Raw genomic sequence first — 19,389 nt, 5'->3', positions numbered from 1 at the left:
GCCGTAAAGCGCGTTGCCACGGGAGACACAGTCTAGGAAGTAATTTTCATAGCTTAGTGATCTTGCTTTGATAGCTCAAATTTAACGTTAAAATAGGTGGACCTCTGCTCGCATTTTTGTTCTGTATTGTCCTCTGTTGTTTCTAAGCGATTTTCCATTTGCTTAAGCGACTCGGCGAAAACCAGGCTCCGTGAAACTGTCAAGGTAAACAACCTGTCTACATTCAGTAGCTACGTGAATTGTGCTGTGTATTGTATTAGCTGTTGTTAGCTAACACAAGCACAGACGTTAACTTGAAGAACATTTAGTATCGCGTGTTTTTATTGTACTTACATTTGGTTATAAAACGTTAAATTTAATGTTTTAAGCCTTTACTTCAAGGAATTAACAGTCCATGAGTCGCAGTCGAAACCCCCCTGCTAGGGGTCAAGGGGCGGCGCGTGCTAAACAGGTATTACCTGTCACCTCTTCTAATGACACAATATGTCCTCTGCTAACATAGAGCAATGGGTATGATTCATCAACTCTCTGATTATCTGTGTGTCAGATGGGGCTGCTCCTTGACCTTACCCCAGATGGAGGGATGGATGATGATGGAAATGATGAGGATCTTGAGTCAGAGCTCCTCAGTCTGGTGGGAGGAGGTGGGAGACCACAAGGGAAAAAAGGTGAAGGGAGAGGTGAGGAAGACAGCAGGCAACTAATGTCCTCACACACTTGCTTGTTCTTAAAATTTGACATGTTGGTTGGTGCTTGTGATGTTTTTACGTTTGTTTAGCTCCTGTTCCCATGGCTGAAATTGAGCGAATGACAGCTCTTTGTATGAAAGATCTGGATGAAGAAGAAATGGGGGATGAGGATTTGGATGATGATGAAGATCTCCTGGTAGCTCACACAAACAAATACACTTTTAATTATGTTTAGACATTGAACTATTGGATTGAATTTATCAGTTAGTTGTAGCTGGTTTGACAATGAGGTATATCATTCAAGCAAAAATACCATATTGATTCCCCCCAGTGTTAAAATGTTTCTGCTTGTATTTAGATGTAGAAATGCTATCTGAGAGCTTTACTTTGAAATCGTGACATTCCCATTTTTTATGTATATTTCACAAACTAAATATCTGAAGAAATAATACAGATGTTCAAAGAGGTTGCAAATATTGCAAGCTGCATACCTAATCTTCTAATTTTTCACAATATTATTGTGCTAAGCTTGACTGTTGAACTACTATATTATCATTTGCAGTGTTCATACAGTATATTTCTGTCTCTATACATAGGCAGAATTGAATGAAGTTCTGGAAGACGATGAAGAGCACACTCCTGCTCCAACACCTCCTGCTGCCACACCCACTGCTCCGAAAGTGAGCATCACATCCCACTCTTCTCCTTGTGCTCCCAGTGGTGCATCTGGGTTGGAGTCCCGCCTATTGGAGCGCATTGAAATGTATCAGACTGCCATATGCAACTCCAAGACAGCAGGCGAGACTAGCAAAGTTCGAAGATATGACCGAGGGTTAAAGGTAAACTGATAAAGCAAAGGATAAACACCTTCTTCGTCCAACTTCATACACATTCCTTAATTTTTAAAACGTACTGTTTTTTTTGTTTTCTTCAAACATAGACTTTACAATCCATGTTAACGTCTGTCAAGAAAGGAAAGCCAATAAATGAAGAAGAGATCCCTCCCCCTGTTGCTGTTGGGGGAAAGTCAAATGAACCAGAGAAGGAACGAGAAGTGCCAGGGCCAGCACTTATGCCCTCCCCTTCCTCCATTCAGAAACCTCTGAGAGAGGCTGCGCCAACCGTTCCGAACACTAAGCCAAAGCTTCTGACCCCTCCCCAAAAGCCTGCTGCTGCCATCACTCCAGACACACCTGCTATCTCTCCCCTTACTCCCAGCCAGCCAGATGCCCAGCACTCAGGTAAACATGCATAATAGAACAGGGTGTGCTGCTTTGTGAAAGTCACTGAATTTTGATGATGTCTTCTTCATTAAAACAATTCCATGTAGGTCTTTTAATTGCTAATCAGACTATTTTAAAATATATTCTGTGGTTTTGATACTTCACATCAGATCTGTGTATTTGACATTATATAAAGTGTTAATTATATAACTCAGTGTTTAAACCATAAACAGTAAAATTAGCTACTCTTAAAAACTAATTGCTTAGCTTTCTTATTCTCCTTGTCATTTTGATGTGAATGTGTGTCACTTCATTCAGAGCTGAAACAGGCTGTGTTGTCCAGACAAAGAGAGTACAAGATGGCTGCCATACACTCCAAACAGAACGGTGATATTGACCGGGCCAAACAGCATTACCTCACTGCAAAGGTAACATTGTCAATATCAGCTGATTTGAACAAATCTGTCTGTGAATAGTCATCAGAGAGTCAGCTGTAACAATGCTGTCTTTCATCCGTGCAGAATCTCGACTCGCTGCTGGAAGCACTGGACCAAGGTGAACCAGTACAGCTGAGCTTACTTCCTCCTCCTCCTGGTAAGTCTAACTAATAGTTTATCTCAGGTTTTTTACTTGCAGTTACCAACCCACTGGTATGTATTAGTTTAATCTAGTAATGTTGGTTAATGAACCATTGAATTTTTTATAAATTTTAAGAAGTTATAAAAGAGTCTCAATATCTCAAATCAATGTTTGGGCACATGCTTGTCTCAAACATATGTTTTCTGTAATTATTATGTCACAAGCATATTTTGGATTGAACACCCTCATGTGGTCTTCTTTGGGGAACAGTATTTATTTATGCAGTTGAACTTGAATGAGCACATATTACAAATAATTCTGTTTAAATGTTATTTAAATGTAACTACTTCAATTACTTTATCCAAGCAATGCAACTGTTTACATTTGTTTTGTTTTTATATAGAATTTTCAAAACTTCTGAGAAATCTTTACACAGACAGCAGTGGTCACCAACTCTGGTCCTCAAGATTTACCATCCTGCAGGTTTTAGTGTTAAATGGAAAGGTTCTCCAACATCTTGTCAACTTCTTTACCAGCTTTGATATGAGCCAGGTGTGTTACATCAGGGAATCTCTAAGGCAGGGATCTCCAACTTCGGTCCTCGTGAGCTACTGTCCTGCAGGTTTTGGATTCTACCCTGATGCAACACACCTGACTCAGATCACTGGGTCATTAACAGGCTTGTGCAGAGGTGTGTTGTAGTAGGAGACATCTAAAACCTGCAGGACAGTAGCTCACGAGGACCGGAGTTGGAGACCCCTGCTCTAAGGCCCGTAGGATGGTACATCTCAAGGACCGAAGTTGGTGACCAGTGCTGTACCGTAACATTTGAGTCTGTTTTTTTTTTTTTTTTTTTTAAATTGACAGAAAAGCAGTCTTGTCCAGTGACACAACCACCTGCCTTGATGTGGTCATTGGATTGTGCACTGATGTGATTGACAGCGGAGAGGCAACACAAACTAAAAAAAGACAATTGTTCAGAACAACATCTAGAAATAAAGATACCCTGAAATGAATGGACCATGTCTATATGCAGGAATAGGTCCATGGGAATTATTTTACCTTTTTGCACACAAATTTGTTGCCGGTTGGGGAGGTGTGTAGCTCAACTGGTTGAGCAGCCGCCCCATGTACAGGTTATTCCCCAGTGGAATAACCCCACATTTTAATTCCTGTGACTCTGACTTTGATTGTAGCTGCAAAATATAATTTTTCAACTATATAAAACATAGTACTACTGCAGCACAGACAGATTGCATCAGGTGGAAAGTCATTGTGCAATTAAACACCTTGTCTGTGGATGAGTGCTGAGATGTTTTGCAGCATGTTTTCTAGTGCACCAGCTTGACTTATTTTTGAGATACTAAGAGATATTTTAAATACTGTATTACAATAATAAAAGTGCTGCTGCTCTGTGGCTCCAAGAAAAAAAATCTGACTTCCTTCATTTTAAAACTTCTTTTCTCTGCAATATTTTTGTGAGTGGACTGTATAGAAAGTATCATCCCAGGTCTAGAACAGAACCTTTTAACCTTTTAGACTTGCATTTAAATTCTAATAGTACTGAATGTTTGCCCTTGCTTGTTCTCTGTTCATCTTCAGGAGACATTGTAGCAGAGCACCATGCAGCTCCTCCTCAGTCTTCATCTAAACCTGCTGCTCCTGCTGCCCCTACTGCTGCTCCTGCACCCACCCAGGTGCCCACCGCTGGTAAGACTCCAACTGTTCTGATGCTGTCTAACACATTTATTTATTTATCATTCGTTTATATCTCAGACTCTTTGTTTGTGCTTTGTAAAGACCTTCCTGCTCCCAGTAGTTTGGCAGAGGCCCTTCAGCAGAGGATGGACATCTATAAGCAGGCAGCAGAGGGAGCCAAGAGCAAAGGAGACGAACGCAAGGCTCGCATGCACCAGCGCATTTTGAAAGTATGTTCCCTGTAAACATTGTGACTAGTGTTTTCAAAGGGAAAGTTGTTCTTATGTCTTTTGTCTCACCTTTATAAAATACTTTATATTTCGTCTCTAATCTTACTCCTCTGTGCTTCTGCTTGGTGGCGTGTTTCTGTTATTTTCCTGAATGCCTTCTGTGACTTATTTTAACAGCACATTCCCTCCTTTGCTTTAAGTCTAACAGTGAGTATCATGTTTTTACCTAGAAGAAAAATCAGGATTGTTAAAAATCACTGAGACTAAGTTTTTAAACCTCTAAATTAGATGCACTCATGAAACAACAATTATCAAGAAATCTTGAAAACAGGACTTCTCAAAGTTTTAATGACTTTGTACCAATTTAATGAGTCGCTCTCTTTCAAACCGTCCCCACAAACCATGGGCACCTCCCTAGATTGAGCTAACGCATTGCTTGTGTATGTCACAACTTCACTGTCCTTCATGTGATCTGTGTCCTTTAAATGTAAGGCAAATTAATCTGGTAGACAGTTCACCTCTTCATGACCAGGCCTATTTTTCTTCTGCCTCCTGTCTGAAATGACATACACAAAATGAATTAAGTATATCTTCACAACTACAAGGACTATGTGTATAATCTTGATCTAAAAAAAAGAAGATGATACGTGTGAGATTATTAAAGAACTGTAGAATCAAGATAATATTTTACTGTGTCAGAGTTAATACTTTACTATAAAACCGCCTTCATCTACATGGAAATTACCAAGATGCTTATCATCATTTCAAATGAAGGCAGAGTGGTAGGAAATCGCATTACAGTAGCTGAGTTTTTCCTTTTTTTTAGCTGGAATAAAACTTTTCACCATAAAACAGCAAAAGTAAGACATGATCTGTGACCTTGTGATTTTTGTGTTTGCTACTCTCTGGCTGTTAGCTCGCAGAGTTTCTGTCCCACAATGACGAGACAGATGTCTTTGTTATCAAGAGACACATTGTTTGTGTGATTTGGTCTGTTCAAGACTCTGGGCTACGTTTTTGTTTCGTCCCCACAAAATTGCTTGTGGTTAGAATTGTTTTGTTTGCATGGCAGTGCTTGGTAGAGTCTTTCAAGGTTCTTGCCATCATTTTGGTATACTACATGTTAGGATTGCTGCTTCCTAGTGTGTGCAAAGATCTTTTGTACTGCACAAACCTCATGCTGCCCCCTGTACAGGGACTCTAGCCAAGAAAAGTTTAAACCTCTATTTGCACTTTACCCACCTCTGGTAGAATTTCACGAGATAATTTAACAGAAATTTTACTGTCAATGTACTCAATGTATTCTATATATTGCCTCTACACTTTATAGATGATCTTTTCAGGCAAGGTATGAATTGTGTTTCTTGTTACATACTAGGCATTGCATAAAATACCCAGCCATTATAAAGAATGACAAGTACTTTAAGAGTTGATCTTTTTAGTAGTAAGTTTTGTTAGTTTGTTAGGTTAGGTAGTTTGGTATCTTTCAAAAGTGGCAGATTTTTTTTTCCTCCCCATGGAACTTGCAAGCAAAAAACCATTTACATCTTATTCTAAACCTTAATGCATCATCTCAGTAGGATGGATTGTAATTGTGATTTTACAGAGTTGCACAAGTTAAATAAATGATTGCAGGTTGCATTAACAGCTGATAACTTGGACCTTTAATCAAAGGAAAGAAAATGTTTGTGGGGAGTGTAATGTATGTTGCTTTTATTGGAGTAAAACCACACTGTGTGTGTGTGTGTGTGTGTGTGTGTGTGTGTGTGTGTGTGTGTGTGTGTGTGTGTGTGTGTGTGTGTGTGTGTGTGTGTGTGTGTGTTTGTGTGTGTTTGTGTGTGTTTGTGTGTTTGTTTTTTTCCATTTAGGAGTTCTGTCATTTTTTTTTATGTTCATATGCAAAACATACACTTTATATTTTTAATTTGCACATCCAGTGTTTGTGTGTATGCAATAGCAATCACACACACAGCCAAGAACAGTGTCTGTCTGAAGGTGAAAAATCAGTTTCTTCAACTTCTCTCTTTTTTTTTTTTTCTTTTTTCTTTTTATTTAACAGCAATATCAAGATGCCATAAGAGCACATAAAGCGGGCCGACCTGTCAACTTGTCTGATCTACCTGTGCCACCAGGTAACTTTCTAAATGCAGTGTGTGTCTGGGCTTTGCCTCGAGGATTGTTTGACATATTTATTCATGTGTGTTTTTCTCTTGTAGGCTGTCCACCACTTCAGGGCTCAGAGGGGAGTCAGCAGAACTTCATAGGTGTCCTGGAAACTGCTATGAAAATAGCAAATCAGGATGCAGAAGCAGAAGGTGAAGAAGAGGATGGACAGAGAGAGGCTGCCAAGGTTGGGATAAAAAAAAAAAAGATTAAAGCACCAAATGGTCTAATTATGTTTGTGCAGTCAGGAAACCTGATTGTGTGCGGATTAAACTTAGAAATGCTTCATTGTGTGCCGTTGTAGCTGCTGCAGCTTACATAACAGAATTTTCAGTCTCCCCTTCAGTCTTCTTGCATCAGTTTGTTCATTGTCTGTTGATCCTACCTTCCTGCAGCCTGCAGTGCGTCCACCTGCCCAGAAAGCTAAGTCTCCTGCTCCTCAGCCCCCTGGAGGATCCTCAGCTCCAAAATTGGGACCTAAAGGTCTGTTCAAGGCCCTGCACATGCCTGCCTGTCTACATGGTTAAAACATGTCATATGATCCTTTTAATTGTACAAGACAAAGGTTTTTTTTTTCTTTTGTCTTTTTAGTTCAGCAGCAAGTGGACTTCTTGTTGCTACGACGACAGGCTTTTTTGCGTGCAGCACTGCGTTCCAAACAGATGAAGGTAATTTATCATTTTATTTAATTTTTATTTATTTATTTATTTAATTTTTACTTTTTTTACTACAAATGTTGTTTCCTAATATGTATTATGTTTTTAAGATGGACTGACCACAGATGTTTTCTTTGAACCTTAAACATCTGTTGCCCTGGAGTGGATGTATTCATACATTTGTTACCTGCTTATTTTAGGACATGTCTGGAGCAGCACAGCACCTCAGACATGCCAAGGGACTGGACCCCATGATCACTGCTGCCAAGTCTGGCCTTCCTGTTGATATCACCAAGGTTATGGATTTATTATCACAAGCAAATTAGTGTATAAACTTAAACAAAATGTTTAAGGGGGGTGAAGACATCATTGCAGCAGCTGAATATAATGTGACACAAAAAGTTTGTGGACAGGAAACGAGATCAAAATACCATCTTTTGTGTGTTTCCTTCCATACAGGAGCATGCATGTGTGTGTGTGTGTGTGTGTGCATTTTCAATGCTGTTCCACTAATAATATAATAATATTTCATATCATTGCCACTTATCCCATGTGATTTTTTTTTTTTGTTCTTTTTGGCTCATTTTTATTTATTTTGCTTCATATAATCCATTTATTTCCCTATGACTCAGTCCCACAGTGTAATTACCAAGAATATTATGCCTGTGCCTCTGTTGCTTTGTGTTGTTTTTTGTCAGCAGGATATCACACAAGTGTAGAAGCAGATATTCATCTCTAATTGACAGATTTAAAAAAGAGAGAATTAATTAGAATTTAAAGCAAAACCATTGGCTGTTTCTCAAGGTTGCGTTGTAAACCCCACAAAAATATTAATAATAAATTGTTTTATTAAATGAGGATATATTATGAGAAAAGAGCCATTCAGAGTGTATATTTCTGTTTCTAAAATTCCAGCCAACTCAGAAACTCTGAATAAATACAATCCGTTTCATTTGATTTTGGGCCTCCTCGTTTTTAAAATATCTCTTTGAGTATTTCAGAACTGCAGTGGATTTTATTTCGGATTAGACTTGCCCAGCTTTCTTTATCGCTTTCTTTTGCTGTTTTTTATGGGAACAAAACTGCCAGCTGGCTGTTACAGTGGTGTTTCAACAATCAATGCCAACATGTTAAGGTTGAATTGCAGTATGAGAGAAATGCACTGAAGGATCAAATTACATGTCAAGTGTCAATTTGATGTTTGCTAGGCTGAGCTTGCTTTGTGTGCTATTAAACACTCAGGGTACTTACTGTAGTCTCTGTCATATTGTAATAACATGTTTAAAGGGTTATTGTGCAACACTGATCCTAACAGAGGCAGACCCCACTGAAGAAGAGGTTAGAACAGAGTAAGGGGGCAGTTGCGTTTTGTTTTTGTGGTATTTTGACCAAAGCATGTAATTTAATTTCATTAAAATGACAGGATATTGAAGAAAATTATATAAAAAATGTTATTTCTCCTTTGATTCACACTATGCCTTTTGTTTTTATTTCATGTTCAAAGTGAGAGATTTATTTTCTTTTCTCTCACACTCACTTTTCTGCAATGTCCTTGAAACCAATAGATTCCAAACACTCCAGTAAGTGAGGAAGACTACTCACTGACTCGCTCCCGGACCTCCCCTGTCTCCCCTCGCTCCAGTGAGAAGTACCGTGGTCTCATGGATCTGTTACGAAAGCAGCATGAGGTTAAAACTCAGTCTGTTTAGCCATAGACATACTGATGTTACGTTCATGTGGTTAAGCTGGGTTTTAAAAAGGCTAAGGATTTATTTTCCTTTGCTAATAAATTCTCACCTGTTCTGGGTCTTGTTCCACAGAAATGTCTGGGCCTCTCTCAGCAGTTCACCCTCACGGGCAACGTAGCCGAGGCCCTAAAGTAAGAAATACCTTTATTTATTTATTTATTTATTTTTTGCACAATTTTTTGGTGCATTTTGTTTTTATGATTTTTTATCAGCTATGCAATCGTATTTTCTGCTACAGAATCTTAAACTTGCTCTTTAATTTATGTAAAGTGCAAGCAAAACTTAAGTTAACATTCAATTCTCCACTTGGGCAGATTAGCAGTACCAGTTACAAATGTTAAATCTAGATCTTTTTCAATGCTTTAAAGCCACAAGAAATGTTTATCAGATTGAATTAACATATAACTTTAAGTTATTTTTCACTTGTATACAGTAAATATCACTCAGCTAAGCATTTCGGTTTAAATGTGGGGTGTTTTATCAGATTGATCTTACAGATTTTCTGCCCAGTGTTTCATGTCATGCTCCATATTCCACATGCTTCCTTCACTTAATTCTTTTTCCTAAGTCGCGTAATATGTATACGTATATTATACACTCTGGCTCACATAATGTGTTATCTTTCTTTAACACATGTCCTTTGACAATTTGTTTTTTTTTTTTTTTTTTTTGTTTGTTTGTTTTTTTTGTGCACTGCAGCATGACAGTTGTTTGTACAGAGATCACACTTATGGGTTATGGTGCAAGAGTTATGTGTACGATCCATGTTTCTATCTTTTCAGGTTTGAAAAGCTAGTTGAGGAGTCTATGAACAGTATAGATATTCTGAAGAATGCCCATGCCAAGGGTCAACCAGTCCCCAAGTGCCACACAGAGGAAAGGACCTTCAACTCTGTCAAGTCAGTCTGTTTAATTCAGATCAGATATATGATCCTTTATTTGATGGCAGTGTCTGTCACTCTATCCAGTTTTTCTCTTTGTTTTTCTTTGATCTAGACTTTGGGGTTTCCTGAGGATGAATGTAGGGATCCCCTTGCATCTCTTTAGTGCCTCACACAGGCAGATGTTTTAATATTGTAGTTATTTATCTTGACAACTACTGGAAGACAGTAAAACTGTTGTCAAGACAATCAAATGTTTGAACTTTTGTGTTAACAACAAGCCGATGGATGGCTTCCTTAAAAGCTAATTAAATAAAAATGCCTTATCAATAATAATACTTAAACTTAAACTCTAACATTTTCAATAAATGTTAAGTCTATCACTGTGGGGAAGTGCTGGAAAATTGCTCATATTAAAGATGACAAGCACTTGAATCCTACTTTGAGGTGGAAAAACCCTGAACTATATTTAATTAATTGTAAGACAGGTATGATTACATTTATTATGTTTTCATTAAAAAAATACTCCTCTCTTCAAATTAGAAATGAGAAGAAATTAAATTAAATTTAGATCACCCTATAGTGTAAAGACAGACATGTTTTTCACTGTTGAGAGCCATACAATGAAATGTATTCATTTAAAGAACAGAACACAAACTTCAACCATATTTATTTAATTTATTTCCAGCTGTTTCCTGGTATTGTGTCAGGGTTTGAGCCCTACACAGAATTACAGTTCATCCATCTCTAGAGTGCTCTTTCATCAGATTGCTCCAGTTTAATTTTCTGCACATTTATTAGTTAGTTTAAAAACCTTTGGACATGAAAAGTATTGCTTTACCTCACTAGAGTGGGACATGAATGACTCACTGTGACTCACTCTGCCTCTGCTCCAGTATGATATCAGCTATATGACTCTGGCATTGACTCATAAAACAGTCAGAATTGTTTGGCTCTGTGATGCTGACTCCTCAATGTCTCTGACATAGGATCTACTCCAACCTGACACCTAATGAACTGATGCTGTACATCATCCGAGGCATCAACCTACCAGCTCCACCAGGTCCAGAAGCCGTCTACATTTTTTTTTAAATGACAAGGCAGTAATCTGACAATCTGTGTACACTCTCACTCACCTCTCACCCTGCAGGTTTCTCCCCTAATGATCTGGATGCCAGCGTAAAATTTGAGTTTCCTTTTCCCAGCACAGTAAGAATCTTTCACACTCACTGACTGCAGATTCTCCTCCTCTTGCGCTTTAATGTAGATACATTTTAATGAATTCATACGTGTGTGTGTGTTTGTAGGAGGAGGCCCAGAGGGACAAAACCAGCACAGTGAAGAACACCAGTAGTCCAGAGTTTAAAGAGCAGTTCAAACTTAACATTAACCGGGCCCACAGAGGCTTCAAACGGGTTATTCAGTCCAAGGGCATCAAGTTTGAAATCGTCCATAAAGGGTAACATTACAGGATTTGCTCATCTCTTTATCTACATGTTCTATGCTGTAATTACCATGTGTGCTGTACCTTTTGTCAGTTGTCTCCCTGTGTGTTTACAGGGGTCTGTTTAAAACAGACAAAGTAGTTGGGACGGCTCAGCTGAAGCTGGAGGCGCTAGAAAACCACTGTGACGTCAGAGAGATCATAGAAGTGAGTTTTTCACTTAATGTATACACACAAGTACACCAGCTCTCTCTGACATTGTGTGTATTTACAGGTGATGGATGGACGTAAAGCTACAGGTGGAAAGTTGGAGGTGAGGGTGAAGATCAGAGACCCTGTGTCAGGAGTTGATCTGCATCCAGTGACAGAGAAGTGGCTGGTTCTTGAGCCAGTCTCGCCACTTTCTCCTCCAGAGAAAGAAAAGGAGCAGGTCAGTAGAGTTATCCATCTCACATCACAGACATGCTATTAACCACGCACCCAAACACAGCCATTTAAAACGGCCACCAAGTCAATGAAATAGGAGAAAATAGCCAGTGTTCTCTAACCAGTAGTTACTCCTGAAACCTTTCTTCTCTGAATAGGTATTCTTCTCTCAAACAGCTGCAGTGTTGCTGGTTTTTTACAGAACTAATCCAGTGTGTAGTAACTCTAGCAGGTGCATGCATGTCAGTGCCCTTCAACCTCCCAAATACAGATCTGGTTGTGAGTGGATCCGTTGTCAGCTCTGTGGTATTGCTGCTGCAATTTAGCCTCATTTTTTACTAAATTTCTTTGTTTCTTCTCATTTTCTGTCTGCAGTTTAAAGGTGCAGCATGTAACAAGATCAAAGGTCAATGACAGAAAAGTATTATATATAATTAAAAACTGTTTCTATTGGTATTAGAATTAGGCATATCAACTTGTCTGTTTACATTCATGGCGGCTGCAATATTTGTGCCATCATTTTTATTATGGTGTCTGTGAATGGACAAACAGCATTGTGTGAAGTGAGAACCCTCTCAGCTTTAAAACTGTAGTACCAGCTTTGATAGGTACTAGAGCACCATTTGGGATAAGTAACGCCTTAAAAGGCACATGTAGTAGTACTCATGAGCACACCGTTGAAGTAGTCACCTGGATCCAGACACAGATAAAAACATGTTTATGTATGAAAGTATTTTGGCCCCTTAGACCTACCATCCATTCACAACTGTACTTTGCATTTGAAATTTCTATGCCCATCTTTACCACAGTAATTCTTACATACTGCACCTTTTCAATAAACATCCCAAGTTCTGCAAATTTTTGGGAATAAGGGAAGATGCATTATTATGTGGAAGCAAGGTTAGCTAGCAAGTTGCTACTTGATTTACACAAAACGTTTATGTAGACATAAATATGATTTGTACAATAGAGGTTTTAAAATTGAATGTTTTAACATACAGTACTCTTAATAAGACATGGACCACCGTTTTAGAGACTTGTGTTTGTAACTTTGGTCATGATCGAGTTGGGTTACCAGCAGATTCTGCATGTGCATTTTGATAATGTGTCAGATACAAGTCAGCCACATAATTACTACATAAAGCAGAGTGTTGACAGTGTTGCTCTGTGAAGATTGGATCTATTTGACTGCTGTGTGTGACCTGTGCTGTCCAGTGAGTGAGAAGCAGCAGGCAAGCTAACAGCTGCAGTTACAGCAACATTACAGAGGCAGAGTGGAAAAAGTGGAGCAGCATCCGCCATTCAGCAGCTGACAGCTGACTATCACTTAGAGAAAATGTTCAAGACACTCTGCATTTTAAATTTGTTTGGACTAACTTGTTTGTATTTCAGAATGTGATCTGCTGCCCTCTGAATAATCTGCTGGTGTTCTGCAGCTCCTCTGCAAGGCTTCTAAATGATATAAAAGCTATGCCATTAGCCTGACTGCTTTTATGTGCACTTAAGCAACCTAATTACAAGGAGAAATCTGGTTATAGCAGACATCAGACAATGTCTCGTGTATTGCAGTAAGCAGTCTAGTGCAATTTTGCCCACCCACCACTGTAATGGAAAATTACTATGCTTAACTAACACCTGCAGTTATGACTTTTTTTCCATGAGTCTTATAAAAACTTTTGATCAGACTTACGTTTCTTTTCTTAAACACACGATACCTTATCTATGACATCTTTCTTTAATCATCCTGAATTTAATCATGGCAAACAGTTATATGCATGTTGCCATGTTTGATTGTAATTCCACCAGTGACAACTTTCAGGGCTTTTCCAGGCATGTGTTATGTCCTTTACAAGAAATCTGTCTGAAACCAAAACAAAAACGGCTTAATGTGCATAACAGTCAAGAAATCCACCTGTTGGATCCAACTTAAACCTTCTATGTTTGCTGATTGTTTCAGTTCAGTTAAGCCTCTGTGTGTTTCTGTTTGGATCAGGCTCCATCTCCTCGGTCTAAACCCAAACATGAAGCAAGTAGCAGAAGCAGTCATTCCAACAACTCGGATCCACAGTATAAACTCCACAGCTTCAGCCTCCTCAACTATGACAAGGAGCGGTTGGAGAGGAAGGTATGTCTGCATTTATCTACTTACGTTTGTAATGGCTGAAAGTTATGAAGGGTCTTTTCGCTTATTTGGTTTGTCTGTCAGATCACAGATTACCGAAAGAATCGGCGGGATCCCCCATCCGACCTCATCCATCAACACAAAGAGATCACACACAGACTGCAGTGGCAGAAAGCAATGCTGGAACGAGGCTCTTCTGCTATGCTCACAGGTAAGGCAATCTCATTAAAAAGTTTATTTACATTTAATGTCAATGTGAACTTCATGGAAAATTTAAGCTTTCAATGATTAAACAAAAAAGTGGTGAATAAAAGGGGGGGAAAAAATCAAATGTGCAAATGTAGATTTATTCTGAAAATCAATGCTAGATAGAAGATCCAGTCTTAGAAATGTAAATCCAGAACACCTGATGTTAAGTTGAATTTCTTAGGAATCCTTAGGAAGCTTCAGAATTGTGTTTGAATGTGTGATCACTCTTCTTAGCAGGATTGGTAGTTTGGTTCAGTTTGACTCATTCCTGGAGCAGACCTGACATCAGTCAACATTTTGACTGAGATCACGACTTTGGGATCTTTCCTAAAGCATAATATTAGCCAACTTTGTCTGCTTGACCATCAGGTGTAATGTTTGTTACAGAAGATTGTCATGTCTTGATGTCCAGGTGATGGTTTGAAAAATCTGAAAAGTGTTGTTGTGCAATCTACCAGATTCAATGGCAAAATTGATGCTACCACCATGATTAACAGCACGGCTCTTAGGACTGAAACCCTCATTTTAACTCTCTGTTGCTGTCTCATCTGACCATTAAACCTTCCTCTGGAAAGTGTTTAACTGTCTGTGTATTCAGCTGCAAACTTTAATTGAGCTTAAAGATATTGATTTGGGGGCGGTGGCTTGTATTTTGGACAGCAGCCTCTCAGATGATGGTGAAGTAAATTGCATACTATTGCAGCTTTCCCATCATTAAAGACCTGCGCCGTGATGAATCTCAGGTGTTTCTGACCATCTGAATTAAACAGTTTTGGTCCTTCTTCTACACCTTTGTAAAATGCTGCAGTAATTTGTTCTCATGTGTTTGCAGATCTTAGACGTTGATTAGAAATGGCTCAAAGAGGCATTCCTGACATGACCTGAGCTCTGCACTGAGCACCGTGTTGTGTGTTGGTCATTGAAACTGCAGCTACGGTCATTTATGATTACAAACATGAAGTTGTGGATCATTATTAAACTTTCAACACCTCTGAATGAATAGTCTAAGTGTCTTTATAGATAGTTTGGAGATTAAATGTATAATTTTTCACTGTAAATTTCATGAAACCCACAATGCATCAAACCTTTGTACCAGTTATACATTTTTTTACCCTCATATTACAAAAAAGGCCCAATTATGACATGACATTCCTCTTTGTGATGTTCTCATGTACATTTCTGAGTATAGGTGCACATGACATTTCTGTGTCATCTTTTAACCCACATTTCCCATCATATGTGCAGAGTATGAAAACGTGCTGCGGCGCTTAACGCAAGGGCTCTCGGAGTCCGTGAAGAAATTCTCCAGTCAAGGCAACAGGGTGAGTGCAGGCTCGGGATTGGATGCTTTTGCTGAAATGTGTGTGTGGATTGTAAAAAAAATGTTTATTCTATTTTTAATAGGATGCTGCAAAAGATGCACTGGGCAGGATGAAGATGGTAGAGAGTGAGGTAAGCTGGCTATTCATGGCTTCAGACATATATATGTTATTTATATATCAGAATATTAAAAAGTTGTGTAATTTACATGTATGGAAAACCCTGCATTCTCTGATCTTCTTATTTTCTTCTTTTCTCTAACTCAGCTGGAATCGCTGAAAAGGAAACGCACTGGATGAGAGAAGAAGGAAGTCGGGACTTGGCTGGAGTACTGTTATCTCTGTTCCTCGCTCATACACACTCAAATACAAAAGCTACAGTTGGTACAAAAAGCACCTTCAGTGTGATCTTTATGCTGCTTGTGTCTAAGACAACTGCATGAACCAACCCGCTAATTCTGTCATTCGCATAACTTCCCACATGTCAGTAGTTTCCTGCCACGAAAAAAACAAATGGCTGTAAAAAAGGACACAGAAGAAGAAAGCATTTCAAGACAAAGAGCTGAGGGAGATGCAGACTTTTTGCACTTAAACACTACAGAAAACTTCTTTTGCAGCTTTTCATTGGGAATTACCAGGGGAAAATCCGTTGTTTTACATTTGCCACCAGCTCCTTTGGTGTTCACAGATGACCAAAAATGTGTGTGTGTGTGTGTGTGTGTGTGTGTGTGTGTGTGTGTGTGTGTGTGTGCTCTGAGGTGTGTTTAACTAATAGACTGAGGTGGATTTAACCCTTTCTCGCCACCTTTTAAGTGTGTAATGAGCTTAATCTAATCTGTCTGCACCAGTGTTCCCAGATTACAATAATCTGCTCAGTTTGGAGTTCTGTGATATGGGAATAAAAAAAAATCTAAAATGTAAAAAGAGGGGCTTCAGGGTGCCAGCATCTACATCCCATAATGAAGGATTAGTGTTATGTCACAAAGGAGATGACTAGATGTAGACGTCAAGTTGCTTTAAGGGGCTGGAAGAAGAGGTGTTTTCAGAGTGCTATGGATGTGGCAGAAGCTTAGCTTTGCAAAGGGATTGCTGCGTCTTCATCAGCTGTTTCTTCTCTCGATTTTTCCTCATCTTCACACTTATTTTTTGCACACGCTCAGATTATTCCATCTTATGTATTTGGCTGTCCCACTAAACAATGTTAAGTCCCGTCTCCTGTCAGTTAGAAAATAATTAACAGCTGGGGTCAATCTGCTGACGTTTACAAAAACGATACTGTCCCACCGACATCTCCAGCTGCAGCACAGGAAGACGCTGCAGCATGTGTCCGCGTGGCAAACATAGACGTCCTGGAATGAATCACTTGTTACAACACTAGATGTACAAAAACGTAATCTGGGAAATGCCACAGTTCTGAGCTGTGGTTAATACTCCTGACAGATGCTTCCTCTGTATGTTTGACAACCTGCCAACCCGACTGCAGCTGAGTTTACGTCCAGCCAGGATGTAGCAGACTTCTTTAAAGACAGCCAGACTCTTGTTGTGATTTTTTTAATGTGTTTGTAATGCCTGCTAACTCTACTAATAGTTTTTTTTTTTCTTTTAGTCATGTGACATCAGATAATCACGTGTGCAAATTAATCCGCCTCGCTCCATTAGCAAATAATCCTGGTTAAAGTTGGCCCTCAAAAGTGCAGTGATTTTTATGTAACACTCCTTCCCCCTCTCACATTTTTTTAATCAAGAGTAGATTTCTTCTGACTCTGTGTATGTTATTTTGATCAGCGGATCTTTTTATATGGACAAAACACAAAGATGCCAATAGTGGAGTAATAATCCTTTGCTCATTCTGGGACAGCAGTTAAAGAAACATAATGGCTCATTTTTCCAGTTTTTTGTTTTTGTTTTTGTTTTTTTAACACAACCCTGTTTTGGATCAGTTTCCATCCTGTGTGATAGATACTACAGTATGGAATGCAGTTTCCATACTCCCATGTGCAATGATTTCCATTAATTTTAGTGTAGCGCAAAGATCGTTTAACAGGCTCTTAAAACTTGACTTGGAGCCAAATGAGTCCTCATTAATATTTGTCTTTGATGGATTTATGCAGTCCTGCTGTTTAGATACTGATTCATCTGGGAAGGTTTGTGTTAGGATAGATTTTAATAATGTAACTTTGACAATCAGTGCTTACACATTTGAAGCTGTTTTCAAGGGTTTGCTTTTAGGTTTTTTACATCTCAGAAATGAATGAAGAACAAAAGCTACTTGAAAATATAAATGAAAATTAATTTAAAAAATCTTGTCTGCAACTAACTTTTAGGGTTTGGTGATTAATTGTAGTCTTTAATCATTTTTGATAGAAAAAAATTCACTGAACTATTTTCCTTTTCCCCCATTTCATTAGATTTATATTAATTGTTTTGACAACTTTGACCACTACCATTTGCTAGAAATTGATGATGATAATAATAATATTGGCCTTCAGTTTATCTACTCTCTGTGATACTTGGGTCTTTGGTGGGTTTTGCAGCTAAATATATTACATTGATGTCAGTAGATGCTCATCAAAAAGCAGTTCAGAGTCCAAAGCAGGCAGACTGATCAGGTTTCTGTTAAACAAAAGCAACACCCCAACATGGTAAAGCCTCAGTTCTGTTTCTTGACAAATCGTGTGTTTAGAAAGGGACATCTCAGGCAGTCGCAGAACAAATCAGCATAACTTTGGCAAATCAAAGCGATGTATATTATCTATTGTCCTGTGTGTCGGTACTGGCTTGTGTCCATGGCTAAATAATAGGAAACAATGGAAATACAGCCTGAAGAAAAATATGCCACCACACACTTTTAGGTGCAAGACATAATTGACAATAGGGTACTTTTCTTTGAGTTATGTTGTTTTTATTTATCATTTTTGGCTGTTTCTGGCTGCAGGTCCTCAAGGTGAACAGTAGTTGCTGTGAAACCGCAGAGAAGGGGGTGCAGGTTGTAAACAACAGGAACATGATTATTGCAGTGTGACATTTGTTCATTTAATTTTAATGTTTCACATAGATAAATGAAATCAAAGCAGGTATGCAAAACTATTTTGGCAGTTATGTAATAAAAATGACAGATGTACTGTCTTCATTTCTAATTCTGAACTTGACAATCATTTACTAAAAACTCAAAGTAGCTTGCAAAACTGAAGCTGAAACAATGTTTTTTTTTTTTTTTTTTCCTTGTTTGACTCATGTAGCACTTTCATAAACAGTAAAAGGCTGTAAATGAAGGTTTTGTGTGCTGTAGTCAACACAAATATGGAGATTTATCATGCAAGTGATGGATACCACATTCATGAATGTAGCAGCTGTATGTCCTGGTTAAAAAAAGAAAAATAAAATAATTGCAACGACTAAAGAACAAAAAGTAAAGCTCTGACCCCCATCTCATCCCAAACAAATCCGCATCACCCCACTCTTCAAATAACCTCCTGGCCACTGAGGCTATCCTGTTGTCATGACAACAAGCTCATCAGCATTCAGTGTGGTAGGACAGGGAAAGAAGGACATATTGTTAAAATTTGTCCTGCTGGTGACTCACACTCTTGCATTTACAACACACACACACACACACACACTCCTTACTTTAATTGTTTTTTTTCTCCTTTTTCCTCCTCTGTTTTTAGTTCTACTCTCCATTGTCTTTTAAAAAGTTCATTTTTTGTTAAGGCTGTCCTGATCTGATCAAGCAAATGCATTAATTCATTGTTGAATCTGTAACATTTTTTTAATCAGTCGATATAAATGTAGTATTTATATATATGGAATATATACAGCATAATATGCCCTGTCACTATTTTTAAGTGCTAGCCATGATGATTGGTGCTGCTCAAAGTGGGAATGTGTGACGGCCTGATTGTTAAGGCTTTATTATCATATGTATGAGGTTGGTGTCAACATGAATAAAATGGTGAAACAAC

General features: G+C 38.5%; 2 protein-coding genes across 4 annotated transcripts in view; both read left to right on the top strand.

Moving 5' to 3' along the window:
• nanos3 (nanos homolog 3) overlaps positions 1-3,824 on the top strand; it is a 16,943-nt gene extending 13,119 nt beyond the window's left edge. Inside the window, exon 2 of the mRNA XM_041981940.1 lies at positions 3,815-3,824. The gene's annotated coding sequence lies outside the window, so the exon portion shown is untranslated. The remainder of the gene's footprint in view (positions 1-3,814) is intronic.
• Positions 31-19,389, top strand: cc2d1a (coiled-coil and C2 domain containing 1A). Of its 3 annotated transcripts, none has more exons than XM_041981933.1 (28): positions 31-204; positions 382-451; positions 548-680; positions 779-885; positions 1,286-1,528; positions 1,630-1,930; positions 2,231-2,340; positions 2,434-2,506; positions 4,094-4,201; positions 4,292-4,419; positions 6,479-6,551; positions 6,636-6,769; positions 6,978-7,065; positions 7,174-7,250; positions 7,439-7,534; positions 8,804-8,926; positions 9,059-9,117; positions 9,769-9,885; positions 10,857-10,930; positions 11,018-11,076; positions 11,175-11,326; positions 11,428-11,518; positions 11,586-11,741; positions 13,731-13,862; positions 13,944-14,070; positions 15,354-15,430; positions 15,513-15,560; positions 15,695-19,389. In XM_041981933.1, the coding sequence occupies exons 2-28, from the start codon at positions 395-397 to the stop codon at positions 15,725-15,727; spliced, it is 2,976 nt and encodes a 991-aa protein (XP_041837867.1). In that variant the 5' UTR covers positions 31-204; positions 382-394; the 3' UTR covers positions 15,728-19,389. The 3 variants fall into 3 exon arrangements, with proteins under 3 accessions (XP_041837867.1, XP_041837868.1, XP_041837866.1); XM_041981934.1 differs by having other exon boundaries at positions 369-451; positions 548-668; XM_041981932.1 differs by having other exon boundaries at positions 369-451.

Source organism: Melanotaenia boesemani, chromosome 4, assembly GCF_017639745.1.
Source record: "Melanotaenia boesemani isolate fMelBoe1 chromosome 4, fMelBoe1.pri, whole genome shotgun sequence".
Taxonomy (NCBI): domain Eukaryota; kingdom Metazoa; phylum Chordata; class Actinopteri; order Atheriniformes; family Melanotaeniidae; genus Melanotaenia; species Melanotaenia boesemani.
The sequence above is the reverse complement of the archived record's forward strand: the minus strand, read 5'-3'. Positions and strand labels throughout refer to the sequence as shown.